This window comes from Dendrobates tinctorius, unplaced genomic scaffold, assembly GCF_039654945.1.
Source record: "Dendrobates tinctorius isolate UK_male_01 unplaced genomic scaffold, ASM3965494v1 ptg000016l, whole genome shotgun sequence".
Lineage (NCBI taxonomy): Eukaryota > Metazoa > Chordata > Amphibia > Anura > Dendrobatidae > Dendrobates > Dendrobates tinctorius.
Window position 1 is genome coordinate 32,385,417 of NW_027361684.1, and position 21,028 is coordinate 32,406,444.

The following is a 21,028-nucleotide window of genomic DNA, read 5'->3' on the forward strand; positions in this document are numbered from 1 at the left end:
TATAAAAAATGCTAAACTGTACCTAGTAACCTGAGGGTGCGCTCACATTGCATTCCGGCACCCGTTCGGTGGCCCCATCAAGGCTTACATTTGACCTAATTTTCGGACATATACACCTACTGGATGCGAGCACTCAGATGTAGCACACTGGGTCTGAGTGTTCGCCTCTAGTAGGCATATACGTCCGAAAACTATGCACGACAGAGCCCACAGTCGCTCTGCCAGCCCCATTGCGCGGTGATGGGGTGTTCAAACGTAAACCCCCGACAGGATCTCCGAATGGGTGCTGGAACGCAATGTTAAAGCATGCTGTATGCCCATATGCTCACTGTGAAGTTTGTCAGGGAAGGTGCGATCCTTTGGGGGTGATCTAGTCCAAATTCAAGCCCATTCACCCAGCATGGCTATCACAGTGTACTGCAATGATATGACAGCCCATCTGGTTTGTATTTCACGGGACCATCAATTGTGTTGCAACTGGACGATGACTCCAGGCTATAAGGGCTATAGGACCCAAAAGGAGAGGAAGACTTTTGCACAGTATTTCTCTACATACATTACCCAATAGCCACGTCCAGCACTAGTAATTCAGAAGTCTATTGTCCTTTCATGAGTTTTTAGAATATGTAAATAGTAATTGTTTGGCACACAATAGCCCTTTAACAGCAGTAAGGCTAGTTTCACATTTGCGTCTTTGTGCGCAGCGCATCGTGCCCAAGTAGAAACGCATGCAAAAACGCATCATGCATTTGCGTTTTTTATGCGCATTCATTCTCTAGGTGTTAAACCAGTGTCTACACATGTTTACTCGTTAAATGCAGGCGTACTCATGTCCATCTGCACGCCTGCGGTCCCATAGACTGTAATGTGTTGCTTTGACGCATTCCATGTGCATTTTTTGGCGCTTTTGGGCAGACCCAAAAGGTGCAACAGGTTGCATCTGGCGCTTCTAGACGCACTCCTTGAAAAAATGCATGCGCATGAAAGCGCAGACGAACACATGCAAACACAAGACCATGCGTACGCCATGTTAAACATAGGTACACATGACGCATGCGCATGATGCGCTGCGCAAAGACACGCTAATGTGAAACCAGCCTTACATTGAAAATAAGAAAGTCTGCCTCTCGCACTTCTGGACTTGGATATCTTTTCCTAGTAAAATGCGATCAGGCTCTTTAAACTCAGATTTGCGCTCCGTGCTCGGCTCGTGATTTATGTAGTATTCAATAGCTTTTTATGACAGTCAAGATTTAATGTTTATAGCCTATAAAATGAAAATTCTTCTGGATATCAAACATTTTGACAGAATATGAAACATGTCCTCCTGTATATGAAATGCTACCCTTACATTTAATGAGTTACACTGCTATTAATTTGTAACCAAAACCATTTTGCCGTATTTAAAGGGGCGCAGTACTCTAGGGTGAGGATACTTTGATTTACTGTCTTCATGTTGTGCATGATATAGGTGAAATATAATCTGAATTCAGGAAAAATATCGGCATTTTTCCTTTCTTTGTGTGCAGTAAATTAAAATAATAGTGCTGACTTGGCCGGAACTGTGTGGTGCTGGCAGGATATCACTAGAGGTAATTCACAAAATTGTAGAAGATAATATTATACTCTAACCCGAGTTAATAAAAAGAAGAAAAAAGCAATGTAATTTTTATTCAATAGGTGAGTGTTTGCAGGAATCAAGCAATGCTGTCTATATATACTGTAGGTGTCTGCTGTAGTTCTCATGCACATGAGCGCTTCTTTTGGGAAAATTACAGAATAAGGCCTGTGAAACGCTAATGACGCTCGGCTCCAGCTCTGCTGCGCGCGTGATCCGAGTGTCAGTGCTCTGTGCTCCGATCATCTCCCATCAGCGGATCGCAGCACTGCTGTGGAGGAGACGGAGAATGTAATTTCTCCATCTTCTCCATTGCTGGTGTCTGTGGGACTCGCGCTGCCCTCGGGTGATATTCGTGCGTTGTTTCACAAGCACCCATAGACCTTTATATGGGTGCGTGCAATCCGATTTCGGCATGCAACTGCAGCAGGCTGCAATTTTTTTCCTGTCCGTTTGGAGTAGGGAAAAAGAACGCATTTGAGAACAGAGCCATAGGGTTATATTGGTACAAATGCAATCCAATTGCATTCGTCCGATTTAATTGCGAGTGGGAGTGAGCCCAAAGGCTGAGCATGGTTCCTGTAGATGCCAGCAGCAGGAATATGTTCACAAAGAAAGGTTTGATGTCGGAATTTCTGTAACTGGTAAATCTGTTCTTATCAGTATATAGGACAAGATGTGAATTTTTTTATTTTTTATTTTTTTTTATTTTTTCTTCCCCCTGGCTTGCAAATCTCCTCTGTTTCTCCGGGACACATGCGTTACCTGTCTAGGTGCAGCGCTACCTGCGAACTTCATGACTCTCCCAGTTTATCAAGTGATCTGCAGTGTGGAGCAGAAATCCTGGTGCGCTCTGCCGAGTTGGCAGTAATTGGAGCTTAACAGGATGTCCGTTTAGACAGGAAGCAAATAGTCAACTGTTGTCAATAGTCTGCCTTCAGGTCTGTGTCTTCTGATCCTCCCACATCACAGGAGATGAAGGAACCGAGAAGTGTAATGAAAGAAAACATATCACAGTTCTAAGAGGAAAAATCATTGCCTGGAACACAATAACCATGACACGGCGGAGCGCTCCTTCTTATTGACTTAAGTCGGCTCTTGTCTCCTTCCATACCGGCTGGTGCCATTCTCAACAATTATTTATTTTCCTGTCCCAGCCATTATTTGATTAAACAGATGTTTTATTGTGATCCATTGTATTAACGCGCCAGTCCTCCGCTCTGTTTTCTCTGAAGGTTTATAGCATACTTACTGATCATTGCTGATTTTGTTCTGTGCACGTAATTTATTTCAAGCGCGGGAACTACCATGTGTGTTAGAGTCAAACCAAAAATGACCAATCGTGGTAATGATTAAAATGGGTAAAATGATGAGATTTGTAGTATTTCAAAATGGACAAAACTCTCGGTATTGATTATATTGATGGAAAATCTGCTTATCATAATACTAACGCTGTGAATGAAATTTTATGAAATCTCTAAGTTGCGGAGAAAACCCGCAGCCTAAATTGGGCAATGCTGCTTAATTACAGTCTATCAATTTATCCTGTAGATATTCAGAGCAAATTTCTTTGCCATGACCCTTCCGACAAATTTTCACAATTTAGTGCCGTCTAAGGGGTAACGTTTCTCCTTGAGGAGAGTGACGAGCCAAGCCTGGCAGGTCCGAGTGAGGAGACTTATAAGCCATGCAATGCTCTTCTGTGAAATTTAATATGCAAGATGCTTCAGAAAGGAAGAGGACAAGAAATTTAGCGCCACCTATTGGAAGCAGCAATTCTAAAAGTCAGTATTGATATTCACTTTAGGATTGCTGCTTCCAATAGTTCTATTTACATACACATTTTATGTGCAGAATTTACCTCTACCATTTGCTTCAGATACATTTTGTGTGGATGACCCTCGAGGTACATAGCACATAAAAGATGGGTTACAACGGAAATTCAATTCTATACATCTTAGTGGTGTTAGCTTTCCAGTATCTGCATGAATTTCTGCAAGGCACAAAAAGAAGAATGTAATAGTCGTAAATATGTCTTCAACAAATCAAACCCATGTGAACGTAACTTAATATGATAGTTCACATTGGTGCAACTTAAGGCCTCCATACACATTAGATGAAAGTTGGCCAAACGCCACAATTTCAGCAAGACCGGTTGATAATGTATGGGAGCTTATAAACTCTCCCCTGACAGATAATGTCGGGAATGAGAAGTTTGAATTTGGATGCCCAATCCTTTTGTTTTCCTAAGTGCCTGGCAGTGGCTTTTTCATTTCTATTCATTCAAAGCACATGAACGCTCAGCTGGGCACTCATATAAATGGAGAAGTGGGAGAAAGATTAGTCTGCCGAACCCACGTTCATGCAACAATTGTCTCGTGCGTGGAAGTAGAAATGAGAGAACCCTCCAGACTTCTGGAAGGCTGTGGCAATGTTCGGAGCTCCGGGGAAAGTCCAGGAGAAAGACAGAATTTTGTAGCTCAAAAGTTTGTGTCACCATTGTTTTCAATGCTGTTCGGGTACAGTTATGGTGCCCGAACCAAACTTTGGAATAAAGTTCGGGTCGGGTACCAGAACCCAAACTTCCACTGGTCCGCTCATCCCTAGAGTTGAGCTTTAGACTTTCTGCATGTGATGTGCTTGCATTGGAATTTTGGTCTTGTAGCTCAATATTATTTCCTAAAATGTTAAGATGACTATGAAGGTAGTAATTTCAATAATTGTAATACAGAAAGGTTCAGTCATGATTAGAGATGAGTGGATTGGGTAGCGTAACTTCGCTTCATGGTCTCTATCAATAGCTTCTGGCCGCGGACAGGAACTACAGGAATCTCCTTGCCCTCTGGGATCCCAGGCTTGGCTTATGATTAGCCGGACTGGCGAGATGTCATGTGTGCGCTACATACCGTAGAGACGATGTTCGCCAGCCCTGCCAATCCTAAGCCTAGCCTGCCGACCCGGAGGGTGAGGAAATTTGCCCAGCACCTGTCCACGGCCAGCAGCTTCTGATGTGATTTGGGTTAACACGAAGCGACCCGCTCATCCCTAGTCATGACTGCGTAACCATAATGTGAGAAAAAAATTATACAAATACAAGATACAAATTTAGAATTTCTCACATGCTACAAATTAATATAGAAAAAATAAATTAATTTGTGGGATTTTGGTTTTATTACTCCTATTCTTTTGAGTGTTCCGCCTGTCAAATATTCCGAACATAGTCCAGATTGTAAGCAAATCTTTACACATGCAGTCCACGTTAATAACTACTGATAGTAATTGTAAGTTCCTATAAACTTAATTTTGAAGAAGTCTTCAATTCTCTGGTCTTTTTTTTGTTGTCGTTGCTTATTTTTAATCTTTTACAGCAAATCTGACCTGTTTGTGGTCATTGAAGTGAGTTAAAATCTAGAACAATCGTTTATCACTGTAGCGCTGTAACCGCTTTGTCCTGTCTGGCTAGTGTAAATTATTTCCCTAATCATTATGATTTCTTTTATACAGTAACCTTGATTGATCTGGGCCGAGGAGTGACACACTGGGGAACTCCTCTTCTATAAATCACACCTTCTGTTTTCAAGGATGAGCTTAGTCATTGACCTTGTAATATTCGTGCTTGTAAGCTATAAACTGGAATTGTGCAGATATTATGTTGAGGTTTCAGACATCATGTACAATTGCACATTTCTTATACTGTGACTGTGTGCAAGAAATAAAAAATACATAAACAGCCATATTAATACCACCAATTTGTCTTTCACCGTTGACCTTATTAATTTATTTTTCTTCCCAAATATGACTTTTATATTCGTTAGTCATATCCATGCCCTCAGTTTTTTATTATTATTATTTATTTATATAGCACCATTGATTCCATGGTGCTGTACATGAGAAGGGGTTACATACAAATTACAGATATCACTTACAGTAAACAAACTAGCAATCACAGACTGATACAGAGGGGAGAGGACCCTGCTCTTTCGGGCTTATATTCTACAGGATGGTGGGGAAGGAGACAGTAGGTTGGGGGGTTGCAGCAGCTCCAGTGATAGTGAGGCGGTACCTCCAGTAGTGGTGAGGAGGCAGCGGGGATCATTGCAGGCTGTAAGCTTTCCTGAAGAGGTGGGTTTTCTGGTTCCATCTGAAGGATCCGATTGTGGTTGATAGTCAGACGTGTTGGGGCAAAGAATTCCAAATGATGGGGGCTATTTGGGAGAAGTTTTGGAGGCGGTTGTGTGAGGAGTGAATAAGTGTGGAGGAGAGAAGGAGGTCTTGGGATGACCGGAGATTGCGTGAGGGAAGGTATCGGGAGATTAGTTCAGAGACATATGTAGGAGACAGGTTATAGATGGCCTTGTATGTCAGTATTAGTAATATGAATTAGATATGCTGAGGGAATGGGAGCCAGTGAAGAGATTTGCAGAGGGGAGAAGCGGAGGAGAGAGATTAATTAGTTGGGCGGCAGAGTTAAGGATGGACTGGAGAGGTGCGAGGGTGTTAGTAGGGAGGTCACAGAAAAGGATGTTGCAATAGTCGAGGCGGGAGATGATGAGGGGGATGTACAAGCATTTTAGTAGATTGAGGGTTGAGGAAGGGACGGATTCTGGAAATATTTTTGAGCTGGAGGCGACAGGAGGTGAAGAGAGCTTGGATGTGTGGTTTAAAGGACAGGGCAGAGTCAAGGGTTACTCCGAGGCAGCGGACCTCTGGTACGGGGGAAAGTGTGATGTCGGGTAAGGAAGATCTGTGAGATGGGGGAAAGATGATCAGTTCAGATTTATCGACATTGAGTTTGAGGAAGCAAGAGGAGAAGGAGGATATGGCTGATAGACACTCTGGTATTCTGGACAGCAGAGAGGTGACGGCTGGGCCAGAGAGGTAGATCTGAGTATCATCGGCATAAAGGTGGTACTGGATTCCATGGGACTTTATACACTTGGCCTGGGGCAACTCATAGATTGAGAAGAGTAGGCGTCCTAGAACAGAGCCTTGGGGGACTCCAACAGAGAGAGGGTGGGATGAGGAGGTAGTGTGGGAATGGGAGACGCTAAATGTGCGGTTGGAAAGCTATGAGGAGATCCAGGATAGGGCAATATCTTTGATGCCAAAGGAGGAGAGGATCTGTAGTAGGAGGCAGTGGTCAACTGTGTTGAAAGCAGAGGACAGGTCTAGAAGCAGGAGTATTGTCCGTTAGCTTTGGCTGTAAGTAGGTTGTTGGTAATTTTGGTCAGGGCTGCCTCAGTGGAATGATGGGGACGGAAACCATATTGTAGATTGTCAAAGAGCAAGTTAGATGAGAGGTGGGAGGAAAGGTCAGCGTGGACATGCTGTTCCAGGAGTTTAGAAGCGAATGGGAGCAGCGATATTGGGCGATAGCTGGACATGGCTGTTGGGTCGAGAGTTGGCTTTTTAAGGATAGGCGTGATTGTGGCATGTTTGAAAGCAGAAGGGAAGGTACCGGAAGTAAGTGATAGGTTGAAGAGGTGGGTTAGGGATGGGATAAGAGTGGTGGCGAGGTTGGGGAGGAGGTGAGATGGGATGGGGTCGAATGAACAAGTGGTGAGGAGTGATTTGGAGAGAAGATGAGCAAGCTCCCCTTCAGTGATTTTGGATAAGGAGGTTATGGGGTTTTGGCAATTTCCTGGTCCTGATCACTTGTTCCACATCCTTTTTGAATCCCTATTGCAATAAAAGGAGACATAGTAGCATCCAAGTGCCGCCACAAGTCATAAATGACAAACTACTGACAGTCTAGAGCCGAGACCCGGACTCGTCTCACATTTATGACATTATTGATATATATAATCCATTTTAATGCTAGCGGTTTCTTCTTTTGCTGTGTGTGTGTGTGTGTGTGTGTGTGTGTGTGTGTGTGTGTGTGTGTGTGTGTGTGTAATATATATATATTTTTTTTTAGCCATAACCAGGATTGTGTGTAAAATTTGAAGGCTATAATACCTATTAACATGAATGGAGCTTACGTTACTAGAAGTACAGGCACAATATATGACTGTCATGCCTTTTCTATTGTCGTTTTCTGAAATTCTAGTCTCTTTCATACTATATTGTTTTATATCTCGCATCTGGGTTAAATGCCCAGACCCCCTACTTTACAAGTAAAATTGCCCATCATGGTGTAGGAAAAAAAAATCTAAAGGTACTGTCACACTTAGCGATGCACCAGCGATATGATGCGGTCAGGATCGCTGGTGCATCTCTAAGTGGTCGCTAGCGAGCTGCCACACAGGCAGATCTCACCAACGACATAGCAGGGGTCGGGGGTCGCTACTTACCTGTCAGACGAGGCGATCCTGACGTTCTCCCGCCCGCGTCCACTTGTCGGCGCCACAGGAAGCCCAGCAGGAAGCGCCCGACGAGAAATGGTCCAGGATGTTCTCGCACGATCAGCGATAGCCAGCAGGGGAGCCAGTCGGAGGTATCAGATCAGCGATATCGCTAGCAATATCACTGCTGTGTCACAAAACCAGTGACGTTATAGTGATATTGCTAGTGATATCGCTTAGTGTGACAGGCCCTTTACTGTCAGTCATCTCCCGAATCAACTCCGCATATCTGCACTCAGTATTTTTCCTGTTACATGAACTGCAAAGGCTGCAGCTGATCAGCGGTACCAGATTGGCTGCAGGGTTTACATGAGACCCAACCTTCCCTGCCATGTTAATGGGAACCTGTGATGTGTAAAAAAGCGATTAGTCTGCAAATATGGGATTAATCTGAAAGTTAATAGCATTCTGAACCTGCCCAGCACCAGTGTAAGGGTATCGTTACACCTAGCGACTCACCAGCGATCCCGACCAGCGATATGACGCGGTCAGGATTGCTGGTGCATCGCTAGGTGGTCGCTAATGAGCTGCCACACAGGCAGATCTCACCAGCGACATCGCTGGGGACGGGGCTCGCTAATTACCTGTCAGACGCGGCGATCCTGCGTCCTCCCGCCCGGCTCCACGCATTGCTCATCGTCACAGCAGGAAGTGACCGACGAGAAATGATCCAGCAGCTTCTCGCGCGATCAGCGATAACCAGCGGGGGAGCCGGTCGGAGGTAAGTATCACATGCAGCGATATCGCTAGCAATATCGCTGCAACGTCACAAAATCGGTGACTTTACAGCGATATTGCTAGCGATATCGCAGTGTGTAACGGGGGCTTAAGACGCCAAATTTACCCCCATCCAGATTAAATTTAGGTATAGTTTGGCCCAGGTCAGAGTATACCCTTGGGGGATAAACTGTCGCAGGCCAAACTCTACCCATGGGTGTAAAATAGTCTAGGCCGAACTATACACCTCCAGGATACAATATACTCCTCTATTTTATGAGTCCTTGGAAATGAGAGATTTTAAATGCCATTTTTAATAACTTAAAACTGATCTCTGGGAAATATTTGTGTTGTCAATCACATGATATGGATTGATTGAATACAATGTGACTGGTAACGGACAGGAGTCTTTACATCTGGTGTCCAGTAAGATCAGAGCTGTTACCTCACAATGCAATTGTAACTAGTGATAAAGGGTTGTCGGAGCATGCTCGAAAAATATGGTCGTGTCACCACGGCTGCATGTCTCGCGAATAGTCGACAGCCGCAACACATGCAGGGATTGCCTGTTTCTTAGGCACTGATTCACTGGTTTTCTCATCCTGTCTCTGACTGGTTGAAATGTGGGCAGATCTCTTTCTATCATACTGAAACACACAGCTGCTTTTAATGTGTAACTACTGAGAAGTGCGGTAGGTTAATAGCTTTTTTTCACATGACAGGTTCCCATTAAAGAAGCACTCCCATTCAACTTTTTATGGACTAAACCTGTGTGAATGAATGTTTAATGTAGGTGGATTAATATAGTCACCGATCGCCATCTTCTCTGGTGTCCAGCAGCGCTCCAGTCCTCTTGGTCATGTCTTCTGTAAATTACGGGATCACACTGGAGTTTGAGTGTAAGTGAATATAAGACTATAGTGGCTCGTTCTGACGATACTTACATTGTGAAAGCGACTTCCGGGTCTCACAGAGCCCAGTGTGATCTGTAACCTCAGTCACCCGACTCAGAAGAAGATGGCGATCAGTGAGTCTATTAATACACCTTACTACACATTACATATATATTCACACAAGCTCAGAAAAACTTACATGGGACTGCTTCTATAGTGCCATGAGACCGTACTGAATGCCGAGGAGCAGTGCTGCTGTGGAAGGGGAATATAGTGATTTTTTTTTTTTTTAATTTTTATTCTTAAAACACACTGGACATTAAGTTTTAAAAAGTTTTTTTTACTTAAATACATGTATTTTGGGCTAAAAAAAAAAAAACAGTTTTGCGACTGGGTTGTGTTATAAATTTGCACCGTTTTGCCTTTACAAGCTCTTTGCCTTCAACTTGAATGTTTTCTCATCCTGTGTCTGACTGGTTTAAATGTGGGCAGATCTCTTTCTATCATACTGAAGCGCACCACTGCTTTTAATGTGTAACTACTGAGAAGTGCGGTAGGTTAATAGCTTTTTTTCACCGTTTTGCTTTTACAAGCTCTTTGCATTCAACTTGAATGTAGTCTGTGGTCATAAGTCACCTGAGAGGAGCTCCAAAGAAAAAGACAAGATTCACAAACATTCCTGTTAGGCTGTCAGAAGGAGCTCGCTGACAGGTTCTCAGTTAGAGCTCGGCCACTTTCTCTTGCTGCAGCTTTCCTCACACTGCTGCCAAGCGCTTCTATGCCTACAATGGCTGCTGGTAGAGGGTCATGGTGACCAGACCGGCCCATTAGCCTCCTCCAATAGAAAAGCAGCTTTATCAATTGTAGGAGCTGATTTATGACCACAGATTACATCATAGGTGAATGTGCAGGAAAACCAAAAACCCTATAAAAGCCAAACCGTGCAAAATTGGTAATTAGGTCATTGTTACCCATTTTTTGTTTGTGTTCTACCTTCTTGCTGATCCTAACGTCTTAATCCTTTAACAGAAAGAACTCGATACAACAGCAACAGTATTGGCAAACAGACAAGATGAAAGTGAACAGTCCAGAAAGAAACTTATTGATCAAAGTCGAGAATTCAAGAAGAACACTCCCGAGGTGAGTCAGGAGCTTTCATATTTCTTCTTTATGCAGCTAAACATTGTAGTTAAGGAGAAAGTTTGTGTTTTATTGGGGTTGTTTGAAAATTCCAACAGGATAAGGGATAGGTTGCTGATCGTCGGAGGTCTCATTGTTTACAAAGTGGGGGTCTTGCGTCCCTCGTTTGAATGCATTGCACTCAAGGGCTCCATTTAAAGTCTATAGCATTGACAGACATAGCCAGCTTCACTTGCTAACTCTTAGAATATCTGACAACATCAAGAAGCGAGAAAGGCCGGACAATACCAGCAAGTAGATTACAGCATTGTCTACAAGGATACCTCCAGAAAATCGTCCATATATGACGGCAGCGTTCAGTATAACTGCTTTCTGCAAGCGGGAATATGAGCATCAAATTGGATAACTCTCCATCTACGTTGATGTTTTCAGTGAGACTTCTGTCATTAATGTGTTCATAATGTGAGCAGACAGAAAAGAAGAATTGTACTGGCAGCGACCAGGTTAATATAATTAGCACCCTGGAGACACGTCTGCGTTTTGCCCTTGGATGCACAAACTGTTTTTAGCATCAACAGCTGGTTTCATGTTTGCACTGTTAAACGGAATATTTTCTTGGTGGATTGCCTCTGAGCAATTTCTTAGTGATCGCTTCTCATGCATGCGCAAAGCACCATCCTTTAAGGAATGTAGGAAAAAGAAGAAATCCAAGGATCACTATTCCTACCTCACTCCCAATCTGCAAGTGGGCGCGGGGGAACAGATCCAATATTGTCTTAACAGTAATCTCATCAGAAAGTTACCTATTGATTAAATCTGGATTTTTTTGTTAAATGTAAATTTTAAAATGTTTTGGTATATTGTTTATTAAATTTACATAGCAAAGTGTATCCAAAATAAAAATATTGCAATTTTCACATTGGCCATTGGGGTATTCAAGAAATAACACATACATGGCCACAATGGTCAGACCCCCTCTACCCTGACCCTGTCTTTTGTATTGAAGTGTCTAATGAGCCTGCGCAAAGGTCATTGTGAAGGGAGGGAAGCCGAGTCGGCTGTGACATTGCTTATTGTGACTGGCGGATCAGCTGTGTATAGAGGTGTCGGGCTCTGTTCACATGTCCAGTAATCATCCGTCAGGGCGGATCCAACAGAAATCCACTGGCACAAAACTTGTGTAAACATTACTTTTTGGTTTGGTTTTTAAAAATAACTGATCTCTGCTGGGTCTGTTTTTTAACATTGAAATCTAGCCATCCATTTTCTTTCATTTGTAACAGATCCAATAAGCAAAAAAAAAAAAGATCCTTAGCAAACAGTTGGCTGCTGGATCCGTTCTCTCCTGAACATGAAATAACAGCCTTACCTGTCATTGTATCCTGCCTCTGTTGATAAGAAAAGTTCTGTAAACTCATCCTGAAAGGGCAGAAAGTTGAGCTCCTATTCGTTAACATAGTAACATAGTTATTAAGGTTGAAGGAAGACTTTAAGTCCATCTAGTTCAACCCATATCCTATCCTAACTTGCCCTAACATCTTGATCCAGAGGAAGGCAAAAAAAACCCATGTGGCAAACAGTAAGCTTCACATTGGGGAAAAAAATGCCTTCCCGACTCCACATACGGCAATCAGACTAGCTCCCTGCATCAACGCAATATCAAGGAGACTAGTGTACACCAGTCTTATTGAGGGGGCATTCAGGAATAAGGATGCATTAAATTCATTGCGGCGTACAACAGTTAATGAATTTGGCGCATCTAATATTTTCCGGTTTAGTAACATTTGCAATGCTACCACTTTTGGAGAATTTGACTGGCAGGCATTGCCATGCCCTGCCCCTTGCCCGCTCCTCTCCAGCTTTGTCCATTTTAGCAGGGCTGCCCGAAACTGGGGGAAACACGAAAAGTTGTAAATCTTGCTCAGAAATGTATCAACTTTTCAAAGTGTTTCACTGCAGCTTTTTGGCATAAACACTTTGATGAACCCTGGGCCTTAGCGTCTAAGAAAGGGAAGCAAAAAAAACCTAGTCGCTACTGTGAAAATTGCAAGATTACCAATTTTCATTGTTTAATAAGAATCGTTACATGCAAAACAAAAATCCAAATAAAACATTGCCAATTAAAAAAAAGGCATGTGACACAAATTTGATATAGGCAATAGGTAATTTTTTTTTGAAGACTTCCCCCAAACCCCCAAAAATAAAATAAAAAAATCATTTCTATTTTTTTTTTTTTTTTTTAAGTAAAATTCACTACTTGATTATTCGAGGATTTAGGCTATGTGCACACGTGTGGAATTCCCGCGGGAATTCTGGAATTCAATTCCGCGGGAAATATGCGAGAAAACCGCATTTTAAATTCCCGCCTATTTCCCGCAGAAAAACTAGCGATTTGCGAGCGATCTGTAGCATCGCTTGGAAAACTGATTGACAGGTTGGTCACACTCGTCAAACATAGTCACACGCAGCGTTCTCGATCCTCGCGATGCTCCCGGCAAGTCCTGTTCCCAGTGATGCCTTGCGACAATGACCTTTGATGACGTCGTGGTCTCACGAGACCGCTACGGTATCGCGAGACCGTAAGGTCATCAAAGGTCATTGTTGCAAGGCATCACTGGGAACAGGAGTTGCCGGGAGCATCACTGAGGCCTGGTGACGCTGCGAGGGACGCCGGAAGTTGAGAATATGATGGATTTTTTTTTTATTTAATTCTATTTTTAACAGGGATATGGTACCCAGAGCCTGGAGGAGAATCTCCTCTTCCCCAGACCGTGGGTACCATCCGCAAATGTTCTGCTTACTTTTCGCATGGTGGGCATAGCCACATGTGGAAAGTAAGCGGAAAAATGCATTCCTATGTGTGTGGATTTTCCCGCGATTCCGCACAAAGAATGAACATGCTGCATATTTTTCTGTGATGCAATTCCGCCGCGGAAAAATATGCAGCATTAGCACAGCATGTGCGGAATACCATTGGATTGCATGGGATGCTTTTTTTTTGCGTTTTCGCTGCAAAATCGCGCTTTTAAAAATGCCGTGAAAACGCAAAATAAAGCTACGTGTGAACACAGCCTTGCTCTCAATTCTTTTAAAAATTGAACAGCCAAGTAATGCATGTCCAACGCCTAATGTACTGACAGAAACTCATTAGCAGCTGTACAATGGTGATTGCAGTCACAATGACCCAGTGAAGTCCCGCCAGCCACAAAGCAGTCACAGACACTGGTTGTCAACCCTGCTGCAAAAAGATACAAAAATGGAAAGAAAAAGTCATAAACTTTCCCAGCATACGTGGTTCATATGTCACTCGTCAGGTGCGGGTGTAAGGAGCGGGCACAGGATCAAAGCTCGCGCCATAGACAGCGGGTGCCAGCCAGCATCTGCCTCTAACAGCAGCGCCCGCGGCTGCCTCCTCTCATAACACTGTATCCAGTATTAAAAAAAAAAATGCCGTAATATTATCATTAACCATAAGGAGGAGACCCCCAAATAGTGTGAATAAAAACATCAGCTTGCCGTGCAGAAACAAGCCCACACACCGCTCCATCGGCAGAAAGCTGGAAAAGTTATGGGTCTCAGAAAATTGTGACGCAAGCCGAATTTGCGTGGCTGTACAATTCTTCCTCCCCATAATAAGGCTGCGTTTACATTGGAAGTGATGGGAATTACCGTTATATCGGAATTGGGCAGCGTTCGCACCGTGTAAGCACCTTGTGACACGATTTTGCACAGTAAGTGGCCACAAAGATCGTAGTTATCAGATTGCATAGATGCGGTGGGTTCAGGCTTTGTCCTTCGTTATCCTGTTCACATGTTCATTCGATCTGAGCTTGCCCGAGTGACTGCTGCTAGATATCCCTGATGAGCCGCGTTATCCTAAAGACAATGTAGGAAAGGGACGTCTTTTATATTTATATATTATATAAAATATCTTGTTGTATTAACACCTTAGTGACCACCGATACATGTTATTACTCACCTGAGATATATAAGACAATAGCTTCCCCTGACGGGTGATAATAAGAAAGCTGTGCATTATAGCGGAAAGTTGCTCAAGCCACGGTCGGTGTTCACACCGACCGTGGCCATTTAACCCCTTAGATTCTGCTGTCAATTGTGATAACGGCATCTAGATGGTTAACAGAGCATGGGGGCTCAGTCTTTACCCCTGTGGTTCTCCTGAGTAAGAAGGTGGTCCACCTTCGAAACGTGTAGAAATTATCACGTGAACCAATATTGTTGCTGCCTTGCATCCACATCGGCAGCGCAGACTACCACCCTCATTCTGCCGCCACTGTTTCATTACATCGGGAATCGCGGCCAGTGAGTGCTGCAATAGCTGATCCACCTCGAATCCTTCATCGTGGGGTGATATAACCCTGATAGGTGAGCAGCTCCCTCTTTCACCTAACAGTTTCTTACCTCGGATGATACCCTATTGCTCTTACTGTCCCCTTCAATATCTCTTTGCCCCTTTGGCACCCTGAGATCATGATTGTGTGGTCCTGATGGTTGCCATGTCTATCCAAGCCCAAGTAATGGCCCTAGGGTCTGCCGGCTTCAGTGACCTGTTCAGAAGTTAGCAACATTTTAGTGGTAAGAATAAGTTTTTTTTTCATTAATATCATTCCACTTTGCATTAATTCCTAAAAAGCAACTGAAGGGTTAATAAACCACTTGTCAGCAGTTTTGAATATGTTGAGGGTCACTTTTATTTAATATGGCATCACTTTTGGAGGTTTTGCAATACATAAGCCCCGAAAGCTACTTCAAAACTGAATAAGCCCCCCCAAAAAAAAAAAAAGTTTTGTAAATTTCCTTGAAAAAATGAAAAATTGCTCGTACATTTTTCAACCTTTTAGCATCCTAGCACAATAAAAGAACATGTCAGATGGTGCTCATGTAAGTCAGACGTAGGGGAAATGTTATTTTTGAACTATTTTGTGTAGTATGACGATCTGGAATAAAGGGATAATCATTTAAAGTTTGAAAATTGCTATTTAAAAAAAAAAAAAATGGATAAATGTCAAATATATTCACCTAACATAAAGTACTATGTGTCACCAGAAAGCAGTCTCACAATCGCTGGGATATGTTGAAACATTCTGGAGTTATTGGCGTAAAGTGACACATGTCAGATTTGAAAAAAAGTGGCTTTGTTACTAAGGGGTTAAAACATTATTTAGTTAATATACGATGTATATATTGTGCAGCTGAAATGTATCGGCTAAAGTCTGCCGCCTTTTCTTCTATTCTATATTCCCCTTCCATAATGACACATGATTGCTGCGTTCCTCCTGCAGAGGTTACATATAGAGCAGCCCCCTCAGTTTAATGCGCTTTGCATGGAAAATGCTGTTTTGATAAAGAATGGAGGCAATGTTGAGAACAGGGAAAATAGAGTGTTTTTTTCTATACTCCAGGATTCTTTGTGCATTAACACATCCAGAGAGTTGATGAATATATGGAAAAATGGATTTGTGCTTTTACCCTGCGTCTACAATGTGACAATAAATCCACTTTTTTTCCTTTTAAAACGTCTAGCTGTATGATTTATGATTGCTAGTGTATTACTGAATTCATAGTAGGTGTTTTAGTTGGCAACGACAGAATCGGGAGATTTTGTAAACCTTTTAGTACCCTGCTTTTTTTGTGTCTGTAGTTCAGAGTGAAATGTATGAAAAGAAATGTTTTCCGTCAGATCTATCCACCTTAACTCTTCACACTGCGGCTCCTTGACAGTAAAGCAAACTCTCCAAATAGTATATGCTGTATATTGTATTTAGCGCCAGGACATGGTTTTGGTATAGACCCGCCTTCGCGTTCTTCCCTTTCTAAATCAGATTTAATGGGGCATTATAGAAGGAATAAAAAGTGACCACAAACTATAAATATGTATTGTTCCAAAAGTTAGCCAAGTTTTAGAAGGTAGAGATGAATAGTATGAAACAAACATGTTCCCATGATGGCTGCCAGTACTGGGTTTAGTGAGGTCAAACGATCAGCCATGTCTCAAATTGGCCATACACATTAGTTAGAGGTCCTTGCCAACACAATAGCGTCAGGATGGGACAACACTAATGTGTATGGGGATCTGCTGCTACCATCAGAAGGGAATGTTTGAGAAACTGTGAGGCATTGGGATTTTTTTTTTTTCTTGTCGCACCGAATCAAATTATTCTCAAGTTTAGAAGTTATCCCCTATACCTCGGATAAGGGTATACATTCCTGATCTCTGGGGTCCAACCTCTGGGATCCCCACAATTCCGAGAGCTGGGGCTCTGATCACTGAATGGGGCAGTGATCGGTTGATCGATCATGCACACTCAGATGGTGATGGACCCTCGCACAAGAATGAATGGTTAGGTGGGGGTCCCAGCCATGAGAAAGTGATCCACTAATTCACTAACCCATTGATGGGGGATAACCTTCAAGCTTGAATAGCACTTTGATGATTAATCATCAATATATAAAGTACATCCATCAAGGGTGGGTAGAACAGAAATGCCTCCTTTGGTCATGTTGCAGAAAAGTTATAAAGTTTTCCAATGTGGAATGCCAAAACTAAAAAGCAAAAAATGTGTATAGTTCTTGAAAGGGTTTTCTTGCCTATTGATGCCTCATACGTAGGATATATCATCGATATCAGATGAGCAGGGTCTTGCAACTGCATTGATCAGCCGTTGTAAGCTCCGGCAGCAGTGTGATGTAAACAGTCAGTAGAGCGGAAAAGCACCACTATGATCACTGTTGTGTCTGCTGCCGAGAATGGCAGCTCTGCTTCAATTGAGCAAAATAGGATCTGAACTGCAGTACTCAGTGGTAGCCACTACACCCCCACTGCCCCAAGCTGCAGTGACCAGCTCTATTTACTGTTTACATTCAGTTCCCACCAGAGCTGATCTGTGGGGGTACCCAGCGTCGGACCCTCACCAATCTGATGCCAGTTACCTATCCTAAGGCCATACGGTCAGTATATGGTCAGTATTTTACATCAGTATTTGTAAGCCAAAATCAGGAGTGAAACAATCAGAAGTTTAATAGAATCATGTGCACCAGTTTTGCATTGTTCCACTCCTATTTTTGGCTTACAAATACTGATGTAAAATACTGAGCGTGTGAACGTGGCCTAAGGATAGTTCATTATTATTGTAGAGCCATAATTTTGCCTTAAAACAAAAATTGACTAATCCTAGCCAAACCTTTGTTCCCTTGTGATAACAGTGCCTGAGGTTTCTGGCAGCAGATTATTTCCTGCTCCTGATGGAGATTTTTATGTTTTTATAGTGGATTTAGGTGACTGGCTGAAGACACTGTTGCACATGTAGGACCAGCGTAGACTTGATTTATTAAAAAAAATATGTTCTTGTTTCCTCTCCTTCAAGTGGGGATACAATTGAAATAATTGGGGGTCACTAATTTTGATGCCTCCTATAGGTGGCGCTAGAGTTCTAGTCTTCTTGCTCTCTTATGAGACAATTTTCATATTTAATTTCCCAGAGGAGCATGCATGGCTTATAAGTCTCCTCACACTGACATGCCACTCTCCATAGGGAGAAACTTTGACCCCAGTTCAGACCTTCTCACCTAGCCACACCAGATCTCATACTTTGCACTGATGAGCGGCAACACTTCGGAACACCAAGTCTACAAATTGAGATCCTGGTTTGGCTTTTAAGTCATATTGCAAGACTCGTTAGAGGGTCAATACTAACTTTTAGGATCTCTGCTTCCAATAGGTGGCACTAAAGTTCTAGTCCTCTTCCTCTCTGAAGAGGCTATTTGCATATTTAGATTCTATCATATAATACACGAATACCCGGTATTGTTATTATTTTATAGACACATGGTTGTGTGTGACTAGCCGCCTCATTTATCAATACTGTCAAACCAAAAAAAAAAGGCTTTTCTTACCCGTAGCAACCAATCACAGCTCAGTTTTGATGTTCCCAGACTAATATAAGCCATAAAAGCTGGGCTCTGATTGGTTGCTATTGGCGACATGACCTGTGTTTTTTTTTTTTGTTTTTTTTTTAGGTAATTTTGATAATTCTCTACTTTTCAAAGTCTTTAAAAAAACAAAAAAGCAATAACAAAATCTCGCTTCAGTCGTCCTTTAGACGAACATTAACCTTATTATACGTTGCTTTCTCTAAATGGCACCATTTGTTCCCAGTAAATGACGTACCGCAGTCTCTTTGTTTTCTTATTAATGTGACCGCTGCAAGTAATTTATAAATGGTGAAATATATGAGATGAATCTAGATTTTGAGCTTTTCTTCATCAGTTGCTCTCTTGCTAAGTTCCTAATTGCTTATAATTGCTGTATCGTACATGAGTAGGCGTAATTTTCTGGTAAACTAACCATTCTGTTCAGACTCATTATACACAGCTCCAGCCGCTTATAATCAGATTCTGACGTGGCTCATCAAAGTTCAACAGGGATAATTTTGCTTTAGTTAACAGTAAATGCACACGGGCTAATCCTTTCCATCAATTTTCTGTGCGGATCCAGAAGAAACAGCAGTGTTTAAAATGTCGGCGCCGGTCACTTTCTGTAACTTATTCGATAGCAATGACGGAGAAAAAGCGGGTGCATTACGTCACCCCCGCTCCTGCAACTGTCCATAGCAATCCCAATGATCAATTCCACTTTACAGCCGGTCTATAAACGTGATTGGTGTCAGCTGCAGTAGTTATTCGATGTCTGATCTGTATTTTTTAGAAATATTTTCAGTAATTGGTGCCAGGTACACCCTGATCAGACCTTGAGAACTCGAATTCTCTTCCAAATTTTAATAGTTTATTTTTATTAAAGAACACTTCGCTGCGGTCATTTATTCCATGTGGCAGTCGTATATTCACAGTTTCCATGCTGCTCCTATTTATATGCAGGTCTCACTGGGCCAGGCTTCTGTGACCTCTTATGGTTGCATGGTATTAAACATATACACATATTCCGTACTGGAACATGGGCATTTTCTGTGCTTTTAATACATGCTATGTGCAGCTTCATCTCCCCTCTCTGCCACCGAGTGTCTGCGTCATGCGGCCTCTACCCAGGGAACATTCGTCTCAGGACACATTAAACCTATGTTAACATTGCATTTTTGGCCCCTCTTTAGTGTGCGCACCCGGAAGCGGATGCCTAACAGGGTATTCATCACCCAAAAACTAATAAGGCATCTATTTAACTGATGACCTATCTGTTAAATGGATGTCATTCTAATCTGCAGGTGATATATGCTATTAGGAGGCATTCTTATGGTTTTACGTAACCGTCACCCATGGGTTATAATGACATTTGTTGAACAGATACGTCATAAAAGTTCAAAGTTTAGAACTTCAGAGCGTCAAAAAAAATATTCAATTTAGCAATGTATTTGATGTTAAAGAGGTCGGCCATTACTTTTTTTTTATTGATGGTGTATCCTTTGGATATGGCATCAATATCTGATGGGTGGGAGCTCCACACCTGATACTCCCACCGGTGAGCTGTTATCGGCGTCAGTGGTGGCCAGAAGTTCTCAGATGCTGCCGGAAAACAGCAGCCCATCAAAACTGTAGTGGCCGCTGCCGGGTAAAGCAGATCCATCCCCTATTCAAATGAAACCATAAAAATGACAGATGTTGTTTTCTGGAAGCACGGACGGTATCGGTAACAGATGATTGGCGGGTGTGTCTGGTTTCGCAACATCCTCATCATTCATCAGTCAAAGAGTAGTGATGAACCCCTTTAAAAATTGTCTCTCTTCTCAATACTGGAGGGTTTTTTAATTGTATTTATTACTGCTCGTTGCCTAGTTTACCAGTCAAAACTGCTTTCAGCAAATAAATAATAATAATCAGAGCGTGCATAGTTTGGGCCAGCAATGCGATTATTCCGCTGGTCTGAACTGTCAATCATGCAGGAGCGAGCCGGACCCCCACCTCCCCCACCGGCAAGCAGGATGCTGGGGAGTGTTGTATTCTAGCAGAAGATGAGACCACCCCTATTAGCCTGTATTCTCTAGACTTTGATCTGTATTATGTATATTTTTCTAACGCCATTCCTGCTAATGTTATGTAATGTCTGGCTGACGTAATGCCATATAAGTGTAATTATGGTGAGCGTGGCGTGCTGCCTCTCCATGAGGGTGGGGATTCAGATATTTTTCTAAATGCAGATGAATGTCTCCTGCACTATGTGCAAAGGACATTACTCAGCTCTGAGAACGATCAGGTATTAATCCTGTAATTAACTTACATGACAGCTTGTCTGTGTAATTTAACACCTCGGCTGCAAAGCGATTAATTTATTTATTTCTTCCCTAGAA

At 42.5% G+C, this 21,028-nt stretch overlaps 1 protein-coding gene across 3 annotated transcripts in view; it reads left to right on the forward strand.

The window, feature by feature from the left end:
* The window catches only part of CUX1 (cut like homeobox 1), a 441,317-nt gene that overhangs the window by 43,085 nt on the left and 377,204 nt on the right, over window positions 1-21,028 (forward strand). For all 3 annotated transcript variants that reach the window (XM_073565621.1, XM_073565622.1, XM_073565623.1), the window contains exon 2: window positions 10,602-10,712. In XM_073565621.1, the coding sequence (XP_073421722.1) occupies window positions 10,602-10,712 (111 nt within the window). The remainder of the gene's footprint in view (window positions 1-10,601; window positions 10,713-21,028) is intronic.